Below are 16,112 nucleotides of genomic sequence, written 5' to 3'. Positions count from 1 at the left end.
GCATGAGATGCCACACTCTTGCTTTGTTTACTTTTCTGACTGCTTTGGACTTTATAAGTTCTCCAATTGTTCCAATTAGTTCATTTTGGATCTGCTTACTAGTGTATTTTTATTTCCAGGTGCAGTTTCCCACAAAGTTTAATTGTTTCCACAATGCTTGTAAATAGCTCATGAGTTTGGTGTATCTGTTTCATTCTTTGAGAGTCCATTCATTCCTAATGGTCTTACTTGAATGAAGCTGAAAGTGCTGTAGCTCTACACTGGAAATTCATATGATACTGTGACTTATTGTGTTATGTATTTTTGTATTAGTGCACCATCTTTTCCAGTCAGATTTGAGTAATCCTTCAGTGTTTTTGAGACAAGCAGACCCATTTTTGCCCATCACCCTCAGATACAGCTGACCACGCTCTGCTGCTATTGGAGATTCTCATTATGACACAAACACTACACCAAAGTCCCTCGTGTTCTTGGTGATAGTTCACCACAAGCCTGGGAAACTGGGCAAAAAGATTATTGTTAAGTTTACAAGTAACTTCACCTCCCTGTTGTCTTTGTATTGAAGTCAGAACTTCGGCTTGGTTCTTTGGCTTCCATCTTTTGTTAAGAACAAACACGGTTTACGAAATGATTCGTAAATTTATTGTGCAAACAGTTCCATGTCTAGATCTCTAACAGATCAAGAGCAAAATGTTGGGCATGGGGGCCACTGGACCAAGGATGCCAATTTGACTCAAGTTGGGCACCAAATTGACAAGTTTATTTTAAAAAAGATTAGAAAGAAGAATGGAATAAGGGTGCCAGATATATCTTGGGGGAGGGTTGCCCCCTCTAACCCCATGGATCTGTTCCTGGCTTCAGTTCCTTTTGACTTTTTAAATCATCTAATTTCAACCAAATGAGGTATATAATTAAAATAAATAGAGAGATAGATTTATTCACACCAAAACCCTATTGGGCCATTTGCTATTTAATTAGTCACAAAACTAAAAGTAAGGATTCTTTGAGGGGTAGTGGGTTTATTATTAGTCAAAACTTACCTTTAATTTCCGGATATTTTACTAAAGCATTCGGCTTCTGCATTCAGCCATCAGTCTTCATCTCTTATCCATTCTATGTTCGTGTCCAGACTTTTTCTTTTTATCCACTTTGAGCTTTAGCTACAAAGCTACTATTCAATCTAATGTCAGATTGTGAATTTAAAAATAGCCATAACTTCTGGTGTTACCAAATGTTTATCTGGTAACACAAAGAAAAACTGATTCATCAAAACATGAGTTTCCATGTCCATAAAATAGAAGGAAGCTAGCAGCAACCAAACATTTTTGTCCTAATTTTGCAGATGTATACTGAACTGGCTAAAGATAAATAATTTCTGTTTGTTTTAAGTTTCAACTTTGCTCTTTATGTTCATAGGAAAGCTTTGTTTTTTGTTGTTATTTGGGTAAATAAGCAACGAAAAATTGACCATATTGACAAGTTTACTTAAAAAAACAGTAAAAAAAAGAATGGAATGGGAATAAGGGCAGCAGAAAAATCTTGGGAGGCCAGCCCCCCCCTGGATCTACCCCTGGCACATGTTTGAACTGAATATTATTTTCATGTAGAATTATATGAAACAACGATTTAAAAATAAGTAGAATAGAAGGCTTCCACTTGCTGCCAACAAGCCTTTAGGGGTTTTTCTAGCTGGTGCTGCAAAAACGTTATGTATGCTTTTGTCAAATAAAATTTTCCTGTCTATCTACTGATAGATAATGCAGAGGCGCCATTGGGGGGGGGGTCAGGGGTGGGCCAATGCCCACCCCAGATTTTCCAGGGGGCCCAAGCTTCCACCACAAAGGGTCCTTTGCCGGCCATAATAATCCATTATGTCCAACATAATCCATTCTGTCCAATTGATTTGAAATTACTGCACGCCTATTAACCAAAGAGCGTAATTACTTGACAACCCTTGGGGTTATTACGCTATTTGCTATTAATCATTGTAAACTTTGAAAGTAGGTAAGATACATAATAAAATTCTCGAGTTATGTCAAATGCCCATTTCCTAGATGGTTACGCGACACGAAGTGAGTCGGGGGGGGGGGCAAGATGGAGTTCATGCCCACCCCAAGATTTGATCCAAATGGCGCCTCTGAGATAATGTGATGTGTGATGATAATGATGTGTATATAACCCGAATTATATATTCCCCATGTATTTTTTTTTGTTTCTTGATTTTGTCAATGTTATCTCTCTACTGTTAAATCAAGCAGTTTGTAGTAACAAAGTGTAAGTAAGGAACAACACAGCTCAATAGTAACCAGAACTCTAAAAAAACGGAATTGTTATATCAATAGATAAATCCAAATAATTGGCCTATTATGCTGATTCCAAATATATTAGTTTCATTGAGCTTAGTTTTACCTTTCAAAGGCTATGAGCCTGAGAAAATTTGTCTGATTTTGGAAAAAGGGGAGGGACAAGCCCAAAAAGTCAAGGAATCTTATTGAAATTGACACCATCAGACTCAGTGTATCAGAAAACCTTGCTGTAGAGGTTTAAAAATAACATCTTTAAAAATATGGGATTTTGCATTTTTTGCCAAAAGAAATATCAAGGTTGTGCATTTATTTGTTTTTATGGCACTTGGTATTAACCAAGTGACATACAGCAATCACAAATTTTGTCGGTCTGTCCTGGTTTTGCTACTTTAGGCACTTCCAGGTAAGCTAGGACGATGAAATTTGGCAGATGTATCAGGGACCAGACCAGATTAAATTGGAAATAGTTTGTTTTCTCGATTTGACCATCTGGGGCGGGGGAAGCGGGGGCCAGTTAATTTGGAAAAAAATAGAAAACATGAAGTGTTTTTAACTTGCAAATGGGTGATTAGATCTTAATGAAATTTGATGTTTGGAAGGATATTTTGTCTCAGAGCTCTCATTTTAAATCCTGACCAGATCCGGTGACATTGGGGGAAGTTTGAGGGGGGGAACCTAAAATCTTGGAAAACACTTTGATTGGTGGGATCGGGATGAAACTTGGTGGAAAAAATAAGCAGAGGTCCTAGATACGTGATTGACATAACCGAAATGGATCTGCTCTGTTTGGGGGAAGTTGGGGGGGGGGGCTTAATTCTGAAAAATTAGAAAAATTGAGGTATTTCTAACTTAAGAACGAGTGACTGGATCTTAATGAAATTTGATATTTAGAAGGAACTCATGTATCAGATTTCTTATTTTAAATCACGGCCAGATCTGTTGACATTGGGGGAGTTGGAGGGGGAAACCTGAAATCTTGGAAAACGCTTATAAATGTCGTAGATACGTGATTGACGTAACCGGACTGGATCCGATCTCTTTGGGGGAGTTTGGTGGTGGGGTTCGGTGCTTTGGCGAGTTTGGTGCTTCTGGACGTACTAGGACGATGAAAATTGATAGGCGTGTCAGGGAGTTGCACAAATTGACTTGATAAAGTCGTTTTCCCCGATTCGACCATCTGGGGGCTGAAGGGAGAGTAAAAATTGTGGTATTTTTAACTTAGAGTTGGTGATCGGATCTTAATGAATTTTGATATTTAGAAGGACCTCGTGAATTAGAGCTCTTATTTTAAATCTCAACCGGTATTAAGCCTCTGATTTTCCTTTTAAAGCAATCTGTTGATTCTTAGAGTTTTGCTAGAGCTCATACCATATAAGCTCTTAGCTCTTGTTTTTTTGCTTTCTCCAGGGATGATATTATCAAACCTATGGTTTTAGAATATCAGAGAGGGCTCATACAATTTGAACTTTAAGGTTCTAGCGCCTTTTTTTTTACTCTTGCCTCTTTATTTGCCAAAGTCATTTGATTAAAATTTTGAGATAGTCATACTGTTCAACATAGTTGAAAGGTCTAGTAGCTGTGCCTTTTGAGAGATGATGACGTCCCACATCCCCTGGGAAATGGTCTTTAAGCCCATTGTTTACATGTAGTATTTCTTAAATACTATATGCATAAATTTTTTGGGTAGGGGTGAGAGCGAATTTTCTGTAGGGAGAATTTTCCATGGCAAGGGAAGTTTCTGGGGTGTGAACTTTTTAGTGGAACTTTTACACTGGGAGAATTTGCCGGAATTCCTATACGAATTTTTTTTATTTGTCTTACTGTCTCTTTGCAGACTCAGTTTTACATGTGGAGATGTTAGTGGTTTGTATCTTTTGTAAATTTTCTTCGGGTTTGAATTGTTTTGAGGATCTTGCCATGGAGGATGAGTCAGATTTCCAGGCATTATTTAAGAAACGATCAGAAATTAAATAAAAAAAACGAAACAGGTTTTTCAACTGAAAGTAAGGAACAACATTAAAACTTAAAATGTACAGGAATTATTACGTATATGAGGGGTTAGCCCCCTCCTCAATACCTCCCTCTTTGCGCTAAGGCTTGATTTTTGTCCCAGTTCTTTAAGAACAACTCTTTAAACACAAGGGTTGGTTAATTAGAACATAAGAAGCTTTTTTAAACGTACTATAAAACTTTAGCTTACTATAAACTTTATACTTATTTTCTGTTTTGCAGCTTATACAAGCTAACTTTGCTCATTTGAAGTTTAATTTTTAATAAGTTTAATTTTAGATTTTTTTTTGTGCGTTGTTTAATTAAATTGAAGTGTTTTTGCCGTGTATTTTCATTGGGTAGACTGTATGCATGAATGGTGTCTTTAGTAAGGTCAGAATTAGATACCTAAACCCTTGCCTTTAGTCAAATACAATCTTACCTTAGACCTCCTCCACAGCCAGGTGTGGCACATAGAGCGTCTACAAAGCCTCGCCAGACGTCTTGGAGTGGTGATGTGGCAGTGACGTGCTATAATTGCAGTCGGAGTGACAGCCCTGCTGTCCTCAGGTCTTGGCCATACTGTCATCCCAAGGTACGTTTCGGTTGACCTCTTCTATGGCTCCCCTCTGGGCGTCACTCAGGTGGTTCTTGGAAGTCGGTCCTCAGGCATGTGAAGGACGTGACCAAGGTCCATCTCCTTCGCTTTAGGAGATCGGTAATAAAAAGCTGACCAGATTGTTGGCAAACTTCTATGTTTGTGACCTTCTCCTGCCACGGTATGTCCAAGAGTCATCTGAGGCACATATTCTCAAAAGCTTGGACACGCCTCTATAGCTATATATTTAGATTCCAGCACTTGCTAGCGTAAAGGAGAATGGACATGACATTTCTGTTTAGAAGAAGTAGCTTTAAGCGTAATAAGTAATTACTACTATGCCAAATTGGTTTCAGTTTGTTGAAAGCTGCTTGTCCTGTTCCTATTATCCTATTGAAGTCACTTGTCCTATTCTTCTTTTTATTTCTTTCGTGATTTCACCATCATGTTCAATCCAACTCCCTAGATACTTGAATTATTGGACTTGGGGAATATCTTTATCGTTGCATCTCAGTATCAGTTGTAAGTTAGATGTGGCAATACTCTTTGACTTATCCACGCTTACGGTCGCTTTCACTTTCTCGGCCTTATCAATTATGGTGTCAAGTAGCATCTGCAGTCGCTGTTTCGCTTCTTCTAGGAGGACGGATGAAAATTAAATCAGAACAGGATCTACCAGGCTGTAATCCAAGCTGTTCTTCTCTGAGGTATGAGTCAAGGGCTGCTCATAGGTGATGCAGTATGACTGTGGCTAATAGTGTACTAGGAACCGACTTTATATTGATACCTCTCCAATTGCCACTTATTAGGGCATCTCCCTTCTTGATGAGTCTAACTTTTCTCTAGTCCAGTCGACTGGGGTTATTCTCTTCAAATATCTAGACTTGGAAGGAATATTTTATAATCCAAGCATACACAACTTTTCACCTCAATCTAGTTACAACGCTTAGCACATATTTGCCATCTTCCCCTTAAAGTGGTGTAATGTTTTGCCTCATGTTAATGTTTACCTTTACCGTGTGTTTGCATTTAGAGCAGACTTGTCATACGTTAATTGTGTACCAATATTTAGCCTAAAAGTGTAGGCTATTGAAAGTTCTTAAAAACTACCTTTACTTGATATCTTATTGATTAAAAGTGATTTCCATTTACTTTTTTCAGTATATAGAAAGCCTACACACAGTGATAGGTATTTGAACTTTCACTCGTGCCACCCTATTTCAGTGAAACGAGGGGTTGTGATTGTACTGGTGGATAGAGCTTTCAGAATTTGTTCCCAGGAGTTTTTAGATTCTGAATTGTTGTATTTGAGGGATGTTTTATTTTGTAAAAGCCACCCGATTAAATTCATTGATAAAATGATAAAAAAATAGACGCATTAAACACAACAATAGGGTTATTGGGGTTTCACAGTGCACAGAATTAAATTTACCGAAAAGGTTCATTTCTTTGCCTTATGTACCTACTTTGGGGGAGATGCTTAAACGAATTTTAGGTAAACATAACATTGATACTTGTTTCCAATCAGTGAGACCATGTGTTCTTGTGGAAAGTTTTATATTGGTAGAACTCACCAACAATTTACTGAAAGATTTATTGAGCATCGCAAATCAATAGAAAAAACCCTACAATTAAGAAAGCCTCCTGAAACTTTTGTTTCGGCTCTAGCTGAACATACATTCTTTCATCCCGAACATTTTATACAATTTGATGAGGCTACAGCTATTTCTAATGACAGAGGTTTTTCTCAGTGGGCGAGGGAGGCTATAAAAATTAAAAAAACATATATTTGCTAATCTTTCAATAGAGACACAGGGAATTTAAATATTGACCCAATTTATGATTTTCTTTTGAAAAATGAACCAATAATCAATAAGGGAATTAAAATTTTACACAATCACCAGGGGACAAGATTACCTATTAGACCAAAAAGAGTTGCTTCAATATTAGCTTACAAGAGGATTATTTCGCAACAGAATAGTTAATTAAGTTTCAATTTTCATAATTTTTCCTCAGTTGCTTTGATGTTCTCATTGAAGCAACTCGAATAGCTTCTTTTCCCTACATGGATCAGTAGCGACAATTGTGTTTATTATTATTGGTGGTGGTTTTATTTGTTTTTAGTTTAGTGTTTTTTCTTTTTATCTTGTGCTGAGGACGCCTGGTTTGGATACAGGCGAAATATCCGCGTTGTTTTAGTCTTTCCTCTCTACTGGCCGTAGTCTCTTTTTTTTTGTGGAGTTTTATCTCTCTTTGTTGTTTAGTGTAGGCTATGTTTACCTAAAGTTTGGGTTGCAGGGTAATTCCCTGTGGAAGGGGCCTTGAGGTAGAAATGGAGGTTTGGGTCAATATACCTATTGAGACCTTCATAAACAAGTAAGGTATGAGATTATAAAAAGAAAAGTTTTTTTTTGTGGTTTCTTAAACGTTACAAATATTTCGATAGACAGTTGGCGCAATGCTCTATGAATACCAATGAATGAATCCAAAAACAATACAATAAACGAATGAGCCAAGTAGAAATACACAAATGAATGATCTCTTGCGAATTCTTTTTTAATTATCCTTACTCTATGCCTATCTGCCTTAGTTCTGCCCTAGGATTGATGATTTAATATCTATCAACAACTGAAATGAATCATTTTTATATAATTCTGAAAAAGTTGGGCCAGCTTTGCCTATCACAGAGACCATTTGTCTTGGCATTACTCTATTTAGCCAAGTCTTTATTCGCTTCCACCTAGTTGATTTTAATTTAAAATCAACTTTTATGCCCTGTTACATTTTAGAAAAAATACCGACAGCTGACAAAGGTAAATTGTGTTTTGGTTTCTTTGGAATGGAAGAGTTTCCGTGTTTCACAGAAAGATGCTTATCGGATTTCCCAAGGAAATGTTTGCTTGTTTTCTTTACTTTTGAAATTTCCGTAAGTTTCGCATCAAATTTGAGCTTGGTGTTTAATGTAACTTTTGACTTTCGGTTTCCCTTTTTTTGTTCTTTAAAAATTTATTGAATTTAGTGGCACCATTGCCTATCTCATTAGTAGTAAGCTAATTTGCTCTTAGCAGTGATTATTTTGACCAAACATATGTAAGAATTCAATCAAGTGTTTAAAAGAAGAATTGATAATATTTGAAAATTCAATGGAAGTAAAGAAGTTGGTCATGAATGTGTTTGGAGGGAAAATTTTCTTGTCAGTTCATTTTGTGTGCAGAACAACTACTGAAAGGAATCACTGTTCAAGAGCTGCAGCAGAATTTTATACATCACAACCTACCACGTAGCTGAAATCACACTTTAAAATGGAAATAAAATAATGTAATGTAAACTATATACTTTGTTGGAAGAATGATAATATCCAGCTAAAATTAAACCTAAGCTGAGGGAACCATTATGTGCATTTTTTTCTGGCTGAACTTTGAGGCTGGAAAAATTCTGATATATAAAGATTGTATTATTTTCAAGCATAATCAAAGAAACATGGATCAACTAAGGACTCCTTTAGTGTATTTATGAGATTGGGTGTGAAGTACAATATTTTTCTCTTGGAGAAGTCTCCCCCACCTTTCTGTTCATTTGCAAATGCAAACTTGATTTATTGTGTATTACCAAAATATTTTTTCCAGATTTAACAGGTGGAACAGTAAGATGAGAAATGGACCAGGTTGTTGAGGAATGTAAGCACCTGAATGAACTGAAGCAAACAATTTCCATTGGAGAAGCTGGTGGGATCAATGAAAAAGCATCTAAAAATATTATTGTCAATATAGCTAGTGTCATAAAAGAAGGAAAATTCTCTGCCAATGAAGCAGGTACTAATGTTTTTATTGTTCTGTAGCTTATAAAGCTGTTATTTTGCATAATAATGCAGAAGGGCAAAGTACGTGTTTTCATGTAGGGAAAGAAGGAGAAATTAGCATTAATAATTAAGCTTGACACCAGAAACCCAAAACTGTTCGAAATATACAGCAAAAAACTAAGTGAAACAAAGTAAAGAAACACATTAGGCTTATTTACCCTTAGGAAATAGAATTGATAAAAGGTCAGAAGAACAGAAAAAGGAGAGAGCCAAAAATTGGAAAAAAAATTCTTGTTTAGTAGATTGGTAACAAAAAATCAGTATTTCCTCAACAACTTTTAGTGCAGGCAAAAATGGAAAAGTAACTGTGGATATTATATTTAGATTTGAGATTTCAAAATATATGTGATGCCACTCAGTCGTAGCACTTTAAAAAAAAAAGATAATGCTTATTCCTTGTTTTTAGAATCGGGATATATATTTTGCAAGTAGAATGAGAAACTCTACCTTATTTGAGTTTAGTGTCAGTAATTTTTGTTAAAGTATGGTTGTTATGACTGTTAAGGGTTAAGTCCTTTAAAAAACGGCCTAAATAGAAAATTCTCTCCTCTCACCCTTCTGGAAAGACATCATTTTCTTAGAAAAAGAAGAAAAAATGACAATCTACACACAGCCCAAAAGACGAATCTCCTCATTGACATTATTGTTTTTTTATTATCCTGCCAAGTATTTTTACCTGTATAGGTTAAAAGAAAGAAGAAGTAACTCTACCTATGATAAAAAATATAAAGAATATAAAATAAAAGAAGAAATTTAAATATAAAAAAAAATTTGATAATATAAAAAAATATATTATAATAATATAAAAAAAGAAGAATTAAGTTCTAAAAAAAAGAAAGTAATATTATTTTTTAATATTTTATTATTATTTTTATTATTTATCTTTTTATTATATTATAAACTTAAAAAAAGAAGAAGCAACTTCTAAAAAAAAAGAATAAGTAATATTAAATTTGTTTAATATTTTATTATTATTTTTATTATTTTATTTATTTTTTATTATCCTGCCAAGCATTTTTACCTGTTTAGGTTAAAAATAAGAAGAAGTAATTCTACCTTCTTCACCCCTACAAATTAGTCAAGGAATAAGAAATTACGCCTCTGTGAAAAATATCTAGCTTTTGTGAAATAAATATGTAGATAAGCCAACACTCAGTCCTCTTTTATTGTTTTTATTTGCTATACTAGAATCAGTTTTAATCAACCATTAAGGTTTCATTGTCTTTATAAGACATTGTAAAATGAAGCCTGTTCAGAATAAAAAAAAAAAAAAAAAAATGGAATTGTGCCTCTTAGGATCCTCTTAGTCGGATGTTTCTAAAAAAATTCATGTAGAATCTTACACTTCTAAGATTTTTACTCTGCAGAACTGCATTCATTTGTATTTTTTTTTCTTGGCAGACATTGTATTTGTTGATTTATTTGGCGATGAGGGACTACTTGGTTTTTTGGAAGAAATTTTGCAGTTCAAAAAAAGCTTTGAAGACTCTAAAAGAGATGGTTGTGAGTTAATACAGCTCATTTTTACTAAGCATGCAGCTCCTGCTAAAAAGTTTGCCCTGTCTGTCAAAGTAAGCTATTTTAATTTATTTCTATTATTTTTTGTGTTTTATACTTGTTATAAGGCTGGATTACGTTTCTGGTTCTCCCTTTTAACTGCATAAACAAATGATTATTAAATGTATTGCAAATAAACCATAATTATCTATATTTTAGATTTTTTATTCAACAAATCTATAATTTTCTTTGATTTTCTAAAGAAATTTTTAATTATTCGTTTAAGGCTTAAAAACAGGGGGAGGGACTAAATTTGAACTTTCTATTTTCTCTTGTAAATTTTGAAGAATTTGGTTAAATTATTGAAATGACCAAAAAAATTTTTGCCAATGGGCATTTTTTCGAAATAGTTGTAAGGATTCTACAATAACTTATAAGGAAAACAAATCTACCTGGTAATGTATCATGTATGTCATTTTACTCAATTGTTTGTTACACAAAGCAATTCAATTAATCCACATAGTTCCCCTGTACGTCTAATGCCCTCGTCTCTATAGTGGGCACCTCAAAGGTAAAAAAATGTTAACTTTCTAGACGAGAAAACTACTACTTTTAGTTTGGTTTAACCATGAATTTAGTTAAGAATTCCATAATTTCTTATAAGTACCTTTATATTATATTTATAGTCAAGAGGAGGAAATTACTACTTTTAGTTTGGTTTAACCATGAGCTTAGTTAAAAATTCTAAAAATTTCTTAGAAGTACCTCTGTATTAAAATGATAGTCAAAAGGAGAAAACTACTACTTTTAGTTTGGTTTAACCATGAATGTAGTTAAAAATTCCAAAAATTTCTTAGAAGTACTTCTATACTAAAATGATAGTCGAAAGAAGAAAACTACTACTTTTAGTTCGGTTAAACCATGAATTTGGTTAAAAATTCCAAAAATCTCTTATAAGTACTTCTATATTAAAATGATAGTCAAAAGGAGAAAACTACTACTTTTAGTTTGGTTTAACGATGAATTTAGTTAAAAATTCCAAAAATTTCTTAGAATTACTTCCATATTAAAATGATAGTCAAAAAAAGAAAACTACTACTTTTAGTTTGGTTAAACCATGAATTTAGTTAAAAATTCCAAAAATTTCTTATAAGTACCTTTATATTATATTTACAGTCAAGAGGAGGAAATTACTACTTTTAGTTTGGTTTAACCATGAATTTAGTTAAAAATTCCAAAAATCTCTTAGAAGTACTTCTATATTAAAATGATAGTCAAAAGAAGAAAACTACTTCTTTTAGTTTGGTTTAACCATGAATTTAGTTAAAAGTTTCAAAAATCTCTTAGAAGTACTTCTATATTAAAATGATAGTCAAAAGAAGAAAACTACTACTTTTAGTTTGGTATAACCATGAATATAGTGAAAAATTCCAAAAATTTCTTAGAAGTACTTCTATATTAAAATGATAGTCAAAAGGAGAAAACTACTGCTTTTAGTTTGGTTTAACCATGAATTTAGTTAAAAATTTCAAAAATTTCGTAGAAGTACTTTTATATTAAAAAGATAGTCAAAAGAAAAAAACTACTACTTTTAGTTTGGTTTAACCATGAATTTAGTTAAAAATTCAAAAATCTCTTAGAAGTATTTCTATATTAAAATGATAGTCAAAAGGAGAAAACTACTACTTTTAGTTTGGTTTAACCATGAATTTAGTTAAAAATTCCAAAAATTTCTTAGAATTACTTCTATATTAAAATGGTAGTAAAAAAAAAGAAAACTACTACTTTTAGTTTGGTTTAACCATGAATTTAGTTAAAAATTCCAAAAATCTCTTATAAGTACTTCTATATTAAAATGATAGTCAAAAGGATAAAACTACTAATTTTAGTGTGGTTTGACCATGAATTTAGTTAAAAATTCCAAAAATCTCTTAGAAGTACTTCTATATTAAAATGATAGTCAAAAGAAGAAAACTACAATTTTTTAGTTTGGTTTAACCCTGAATTTAGTTAAAAATTCCAAAAATCTCTTAAAAGTACTTCTATATTAAAATGATAGTCAAAAGAAGAAAAATACTACTTTTAGTTTGGTTTAACCATTAATTTAGTCAAAAATTCCAAAAATTTCTTATAAGTACTTCTATATTAAAATGATAGTCAAGAGGAGAAAACTACTGAGTAAAGCAATATAGGCATTGAAAGGTCTGTTTTTATAGGCCTACTAAATCAAGATATAAAATTCATTGGGTGTAGAGCTATTCATCAAAAAGTCGTGGAAATTTTTTTCCAGCTGTTATAAAAAGTTTCTCTATAGAAAAAAAGAGGAAGCACCGCCTAAAAAAGAGAATGATAAAAATTCCATCATTAAATCAACTAATTGGAATACCCTGGATTCGAGATTTTAAGCCACTATCTGCAACAGTCTGAAATTATTTCTTTTCCCGGTAAGCTTGGTCATGAATTCGTGTTTTTCTTTCTTTTCTAATTATAAAAAATACTAATTATAATAAAGATATCATTCAGTTATTAATCCATATGTAACACTTCATGCTTTCACATTGATTTTTTTTTACAAATTTTGCTTTTCTTGTCGGTCTGTTTTGTTTATCTTGTTTAAGCTTAATGTCAAATTTTGTATGAATTTCAGCAGAGACAAGTACTAGTCTATTTTATTAGAAAGTCCACCCTAAAATATAAAACTTTTTTCTGTTTTAGGAGTTTTTATGGAAAATATATAGGCTAGACGATGCTGCAAAAATTCGAGTTTCCGCATTAGCAGCATTTTGTCAGGTTCTCGAAAGTCTTTCAAGTTCAGGAGAAGATGTGGCAATAGTTGAAAAAATGAATCTGGGCTCTGTTTCGAAGGAATTGACAAACGAGTTAAGAAGGACCTCAAGAATGCCAGCTACAGGTTGAAAATTTATTTGTTTTTATTTTGGTCTACAGTATTGCTGACAATTATAAGTAATATTCTTAGATGAAGAATAGAATTTTTTTAAACCTTCCCTCGCCGGGATAAAATTTTTTCCGTTTATTTTTTTTAAAACATATTAAACTGGTGTGTGTCTTCAGGGCCCTATATCCTTTGAAAAAGATACTTTGTGGGTGAAAAAGCAGTATTCCTACTTACTTTGCAGAATCACATATTCTGTAAACACATTATCTTTGCGAAAAAAAAATTTAGTGGATTTGTGGTTAAAATAGCACTTTAAATATGGAAAAATTATATGCACAGTAAAATTATATTCAGAGTAAAATTTAAAATGAACGACTTTGAAAATGACCCAGGTACAGCTAATACATCCACTTTCATATTAGGCAGTACTTATGTTACCTAAAAAAAAGTTTGAAAATATCTATTTTTCTAAGTAAACTGTAAAAAAGATGTCTGAAATATCTATTTTTTTTAGCAAACAGTAAAAAAAAATGTCTGAAAATATCTTTTTTTTTTTTTTTAGCAAACTGTAAAAAAAAATGTCTGAAAACATGTATTTTTTAAAGCAAACGGGTTTCTTCTTGATGCGTTAAGATATTTCAACATATGTGGATCTGTGTTTTTTTCTGATATTTTTTCTAGGAGATGCTGATACTTGGCAAAATCGTACTATTTTTCCGCAGCACTCAATGTGTTTGAGTGCTGTGCCTACTCCTAGCGGGTATATTCTACATTTACGGGTAGTAGGGTAGAATATACTACATATTAGAGGATAATTCCTATGACCTATCATCATATCTTATGTAAGAACTTGGGTTATATTTTGGAATAAAAAATAAATAAGTGTATGCAATTTCTCTGAAATCAATCAAATTTCACCTAGTTTTGAATGAAGAATTCTGTCAAGCTAGAGCAAGAACCTAAGTAAAGAGCTAAGTGCCTCCCTTGCATTATTTATTCCTTTCCCCCCTTACTACTTTGCACGGAGAAATTAGTATACAAAGTTCAAAGGGCAATCATTTAATCTGGAAATTGAAAGTTTTAGTGTTCTTTTACTTGTCAGAAGTAGTTTGAGGACGACAAGGCCACTCAATTCACTTTCTGCTTCCCAGCCCTAGTAGTCTCCCAGCGGTATTGAATCAAAATAAAAAAACAGTTTGCTTAAAGTTGTCGAAAGATCCCGTAAATGTGACTCAGGGGATAGATTTTATGGCGGAAAAATGGTAGTATCTTTTGTCTTGGATGTCTAATTTGCCCAAAACTCTGGGGAATTTTTCCCTGGGCCAAGAGTAACAAATTTTGTTGGGAAAGGGAAGCTTTTGGGGGCCTGGTTTGGCCTGAAACTTTTTTTTTGACCATGATCAGTTTTAAACTTACTGTCATCAGTTCTTGGACCAATAGAAACTTATTATATCATACAAAGGATTCTTTGTTTGTTTGTTTGTTTTTTTTTTGGGGGGGGGAGAAGGTGCTCAAAACATAGGGCCTAAAAAGGGGCTGATAAATCTTTTTCTTCAAATGGCATGAAACTTACACCCGTAAGTTGCTGGGCCAAGGGCACTGTCATATGCACAAAGTTTAAGATGGGGGGCACAGACCCAAAAATTAGTGCCAGGTTTTTTTTCCGATTGACTTGAAATTTTTACCTGAAAGTTCTCAATTTGCCAAAAAAATTGAAAAAAAAGATTGATCTACCTGAATGTGGGGCCCTAAAAAGGGCCAACAAACTTTTCGTGAATGGCTTTAAAGTTAATACCGCAATTTCTTGGCCAAATGGACTCCAGTGTGCAAAAAAGTTTTAGTAAGGGGTGCTGCACCCTGAAAAATCTGGCCCAAACAGGGCCAATAAACTTTTTTCGGTTGGCTTGAAATTTTCAAAGATCACTGTCGTGACCACATTCTTTTTTTTTTGCAAAAACCGGGGTTCAAGGGGGATCAGTAATGGGCCAAGATTGTTATCATTCATGGCCAGTCTGAAACCTACAGTCATAAGACCTCTGACCAAGAGGAGCCTAGTGTAAAAAAAAGTTGGTCTGAGGGCATATCCTGCCCAAAAAAGAGACCCAAAAAAGTACCAATAGACTTTTTTTTACTTTATTATTACTGATCAGTCTAAAAATTGCAGTCATAAGGCCTCTGGCTAAAAACAACCTAATGTAAAAAAAAAGTTGGTCGGGGGCGTAATCCTCCCAAAAAAGGGGCCAAAAAGGGCCAATAATTTTTTTCTGGTAAGTTTAAGACTAATATCCTTAAGTATTTGGGCCAAGAGGATGGTAATTTACAAGACAAAATTGGATAAAAATATTGTTTCCCTCCAAAAAGGGGCAAAAACTATTTTTTCTAAAGAGACAAGTTTAAAACCGGAACTCCTTGGACCCAATGAACTCTAATGTATAAGATAATGTAATGGGTTATGATCTCTCTGAATTTAGGACTCAACAAGGGACGAGATACTTAAAATTTCCAAAGATTGTTCTCGTGCTAAACAGATGATTCAATTGTTTTGGGAGGATAGGGAACATTTTTCGTTGACAAACTTTCGTTCGTAAGCTCTTAGGATACAGGAACTCATTAAAAAAAAAGATGAGTTTGGGGGCAAATGGGGCCCAAAAATTTCTTTACCGAATGCAAGTTTGGAATGGGGCCCTCAAAAAAAAGAAGGTCAAATCGATTCGTAATGTCAGAAACTAGTCAAATTATTCTACCATTTATCTTCTAGACTCTCCCACCCAATCTAGTATAATGGGTGAATGGTCAATGTCATTTGTTCAGGAAATATAGCTATAAAATAGTCCGTCGGTACAAAAATAGCAGAAGTTGAAGCTCAGATAATTTAAGTTTAGTAATCGCATAAAACTGAACTTATTCTTGACTCTTAGTCATAAGTCTTAACTACTAAAAAAAAAGAAATTGATTAAGCACTTAAAA

General features: G+C 33.5%; 1 protein-coding gene across 2 annotated transcripts in view; it reads left to right on the top strand.

The window, feature by feature from the left end:
• Positions 1 to 16,112, top strand: part of LOC136026920 (DNA-dependent protein kinase catalytic subunit-like) — a 197,971-nt gene that overhangs the window by 9,643 nt on the left and 172,216 nt on the right. For both annotated transcript variants that reach the window (XM_065703758.1, XM_065703768.1), the window contains exons 2-4: positions 8,520 to 8,705; positions 10,154 to 10,323; positions 12,965 to 13,160. In XM_065703758.1, the coding sequence (XP_065559830.1) occupies positions 8,549 to 8,705; positions 10,154 to 10,323; positions 12,965 to 13,160 (523 nt within the window). In that variant the 5' untranslated portion in view covers positions 8,520 to 8,548. The remainder of the gene's footprint in view (positions 1 to 8,519; positions 8,706 to 10,153; positions 10,324 to 12,964; positions 13,161 to 16,112) is intronic.

The sequence above is a fragment of the Artemia franciscana genome, chromosome 1 (genome assembly GCF_032884065.1).
Source record: "Artemia franciscana chromosome 1, ASM3288406v1, whole genome shotgun sequence".
NCBI lineage: Eukaryota > Metazoa > Arthropoda > Branchiopoda > Anostraca > Artemiidae > Artemia > Artemia franciscana.
Note: the sequence above shows the minus strand (reverse complement) of the source record. Positions and strands in the feature narration are given on the sequence as shown.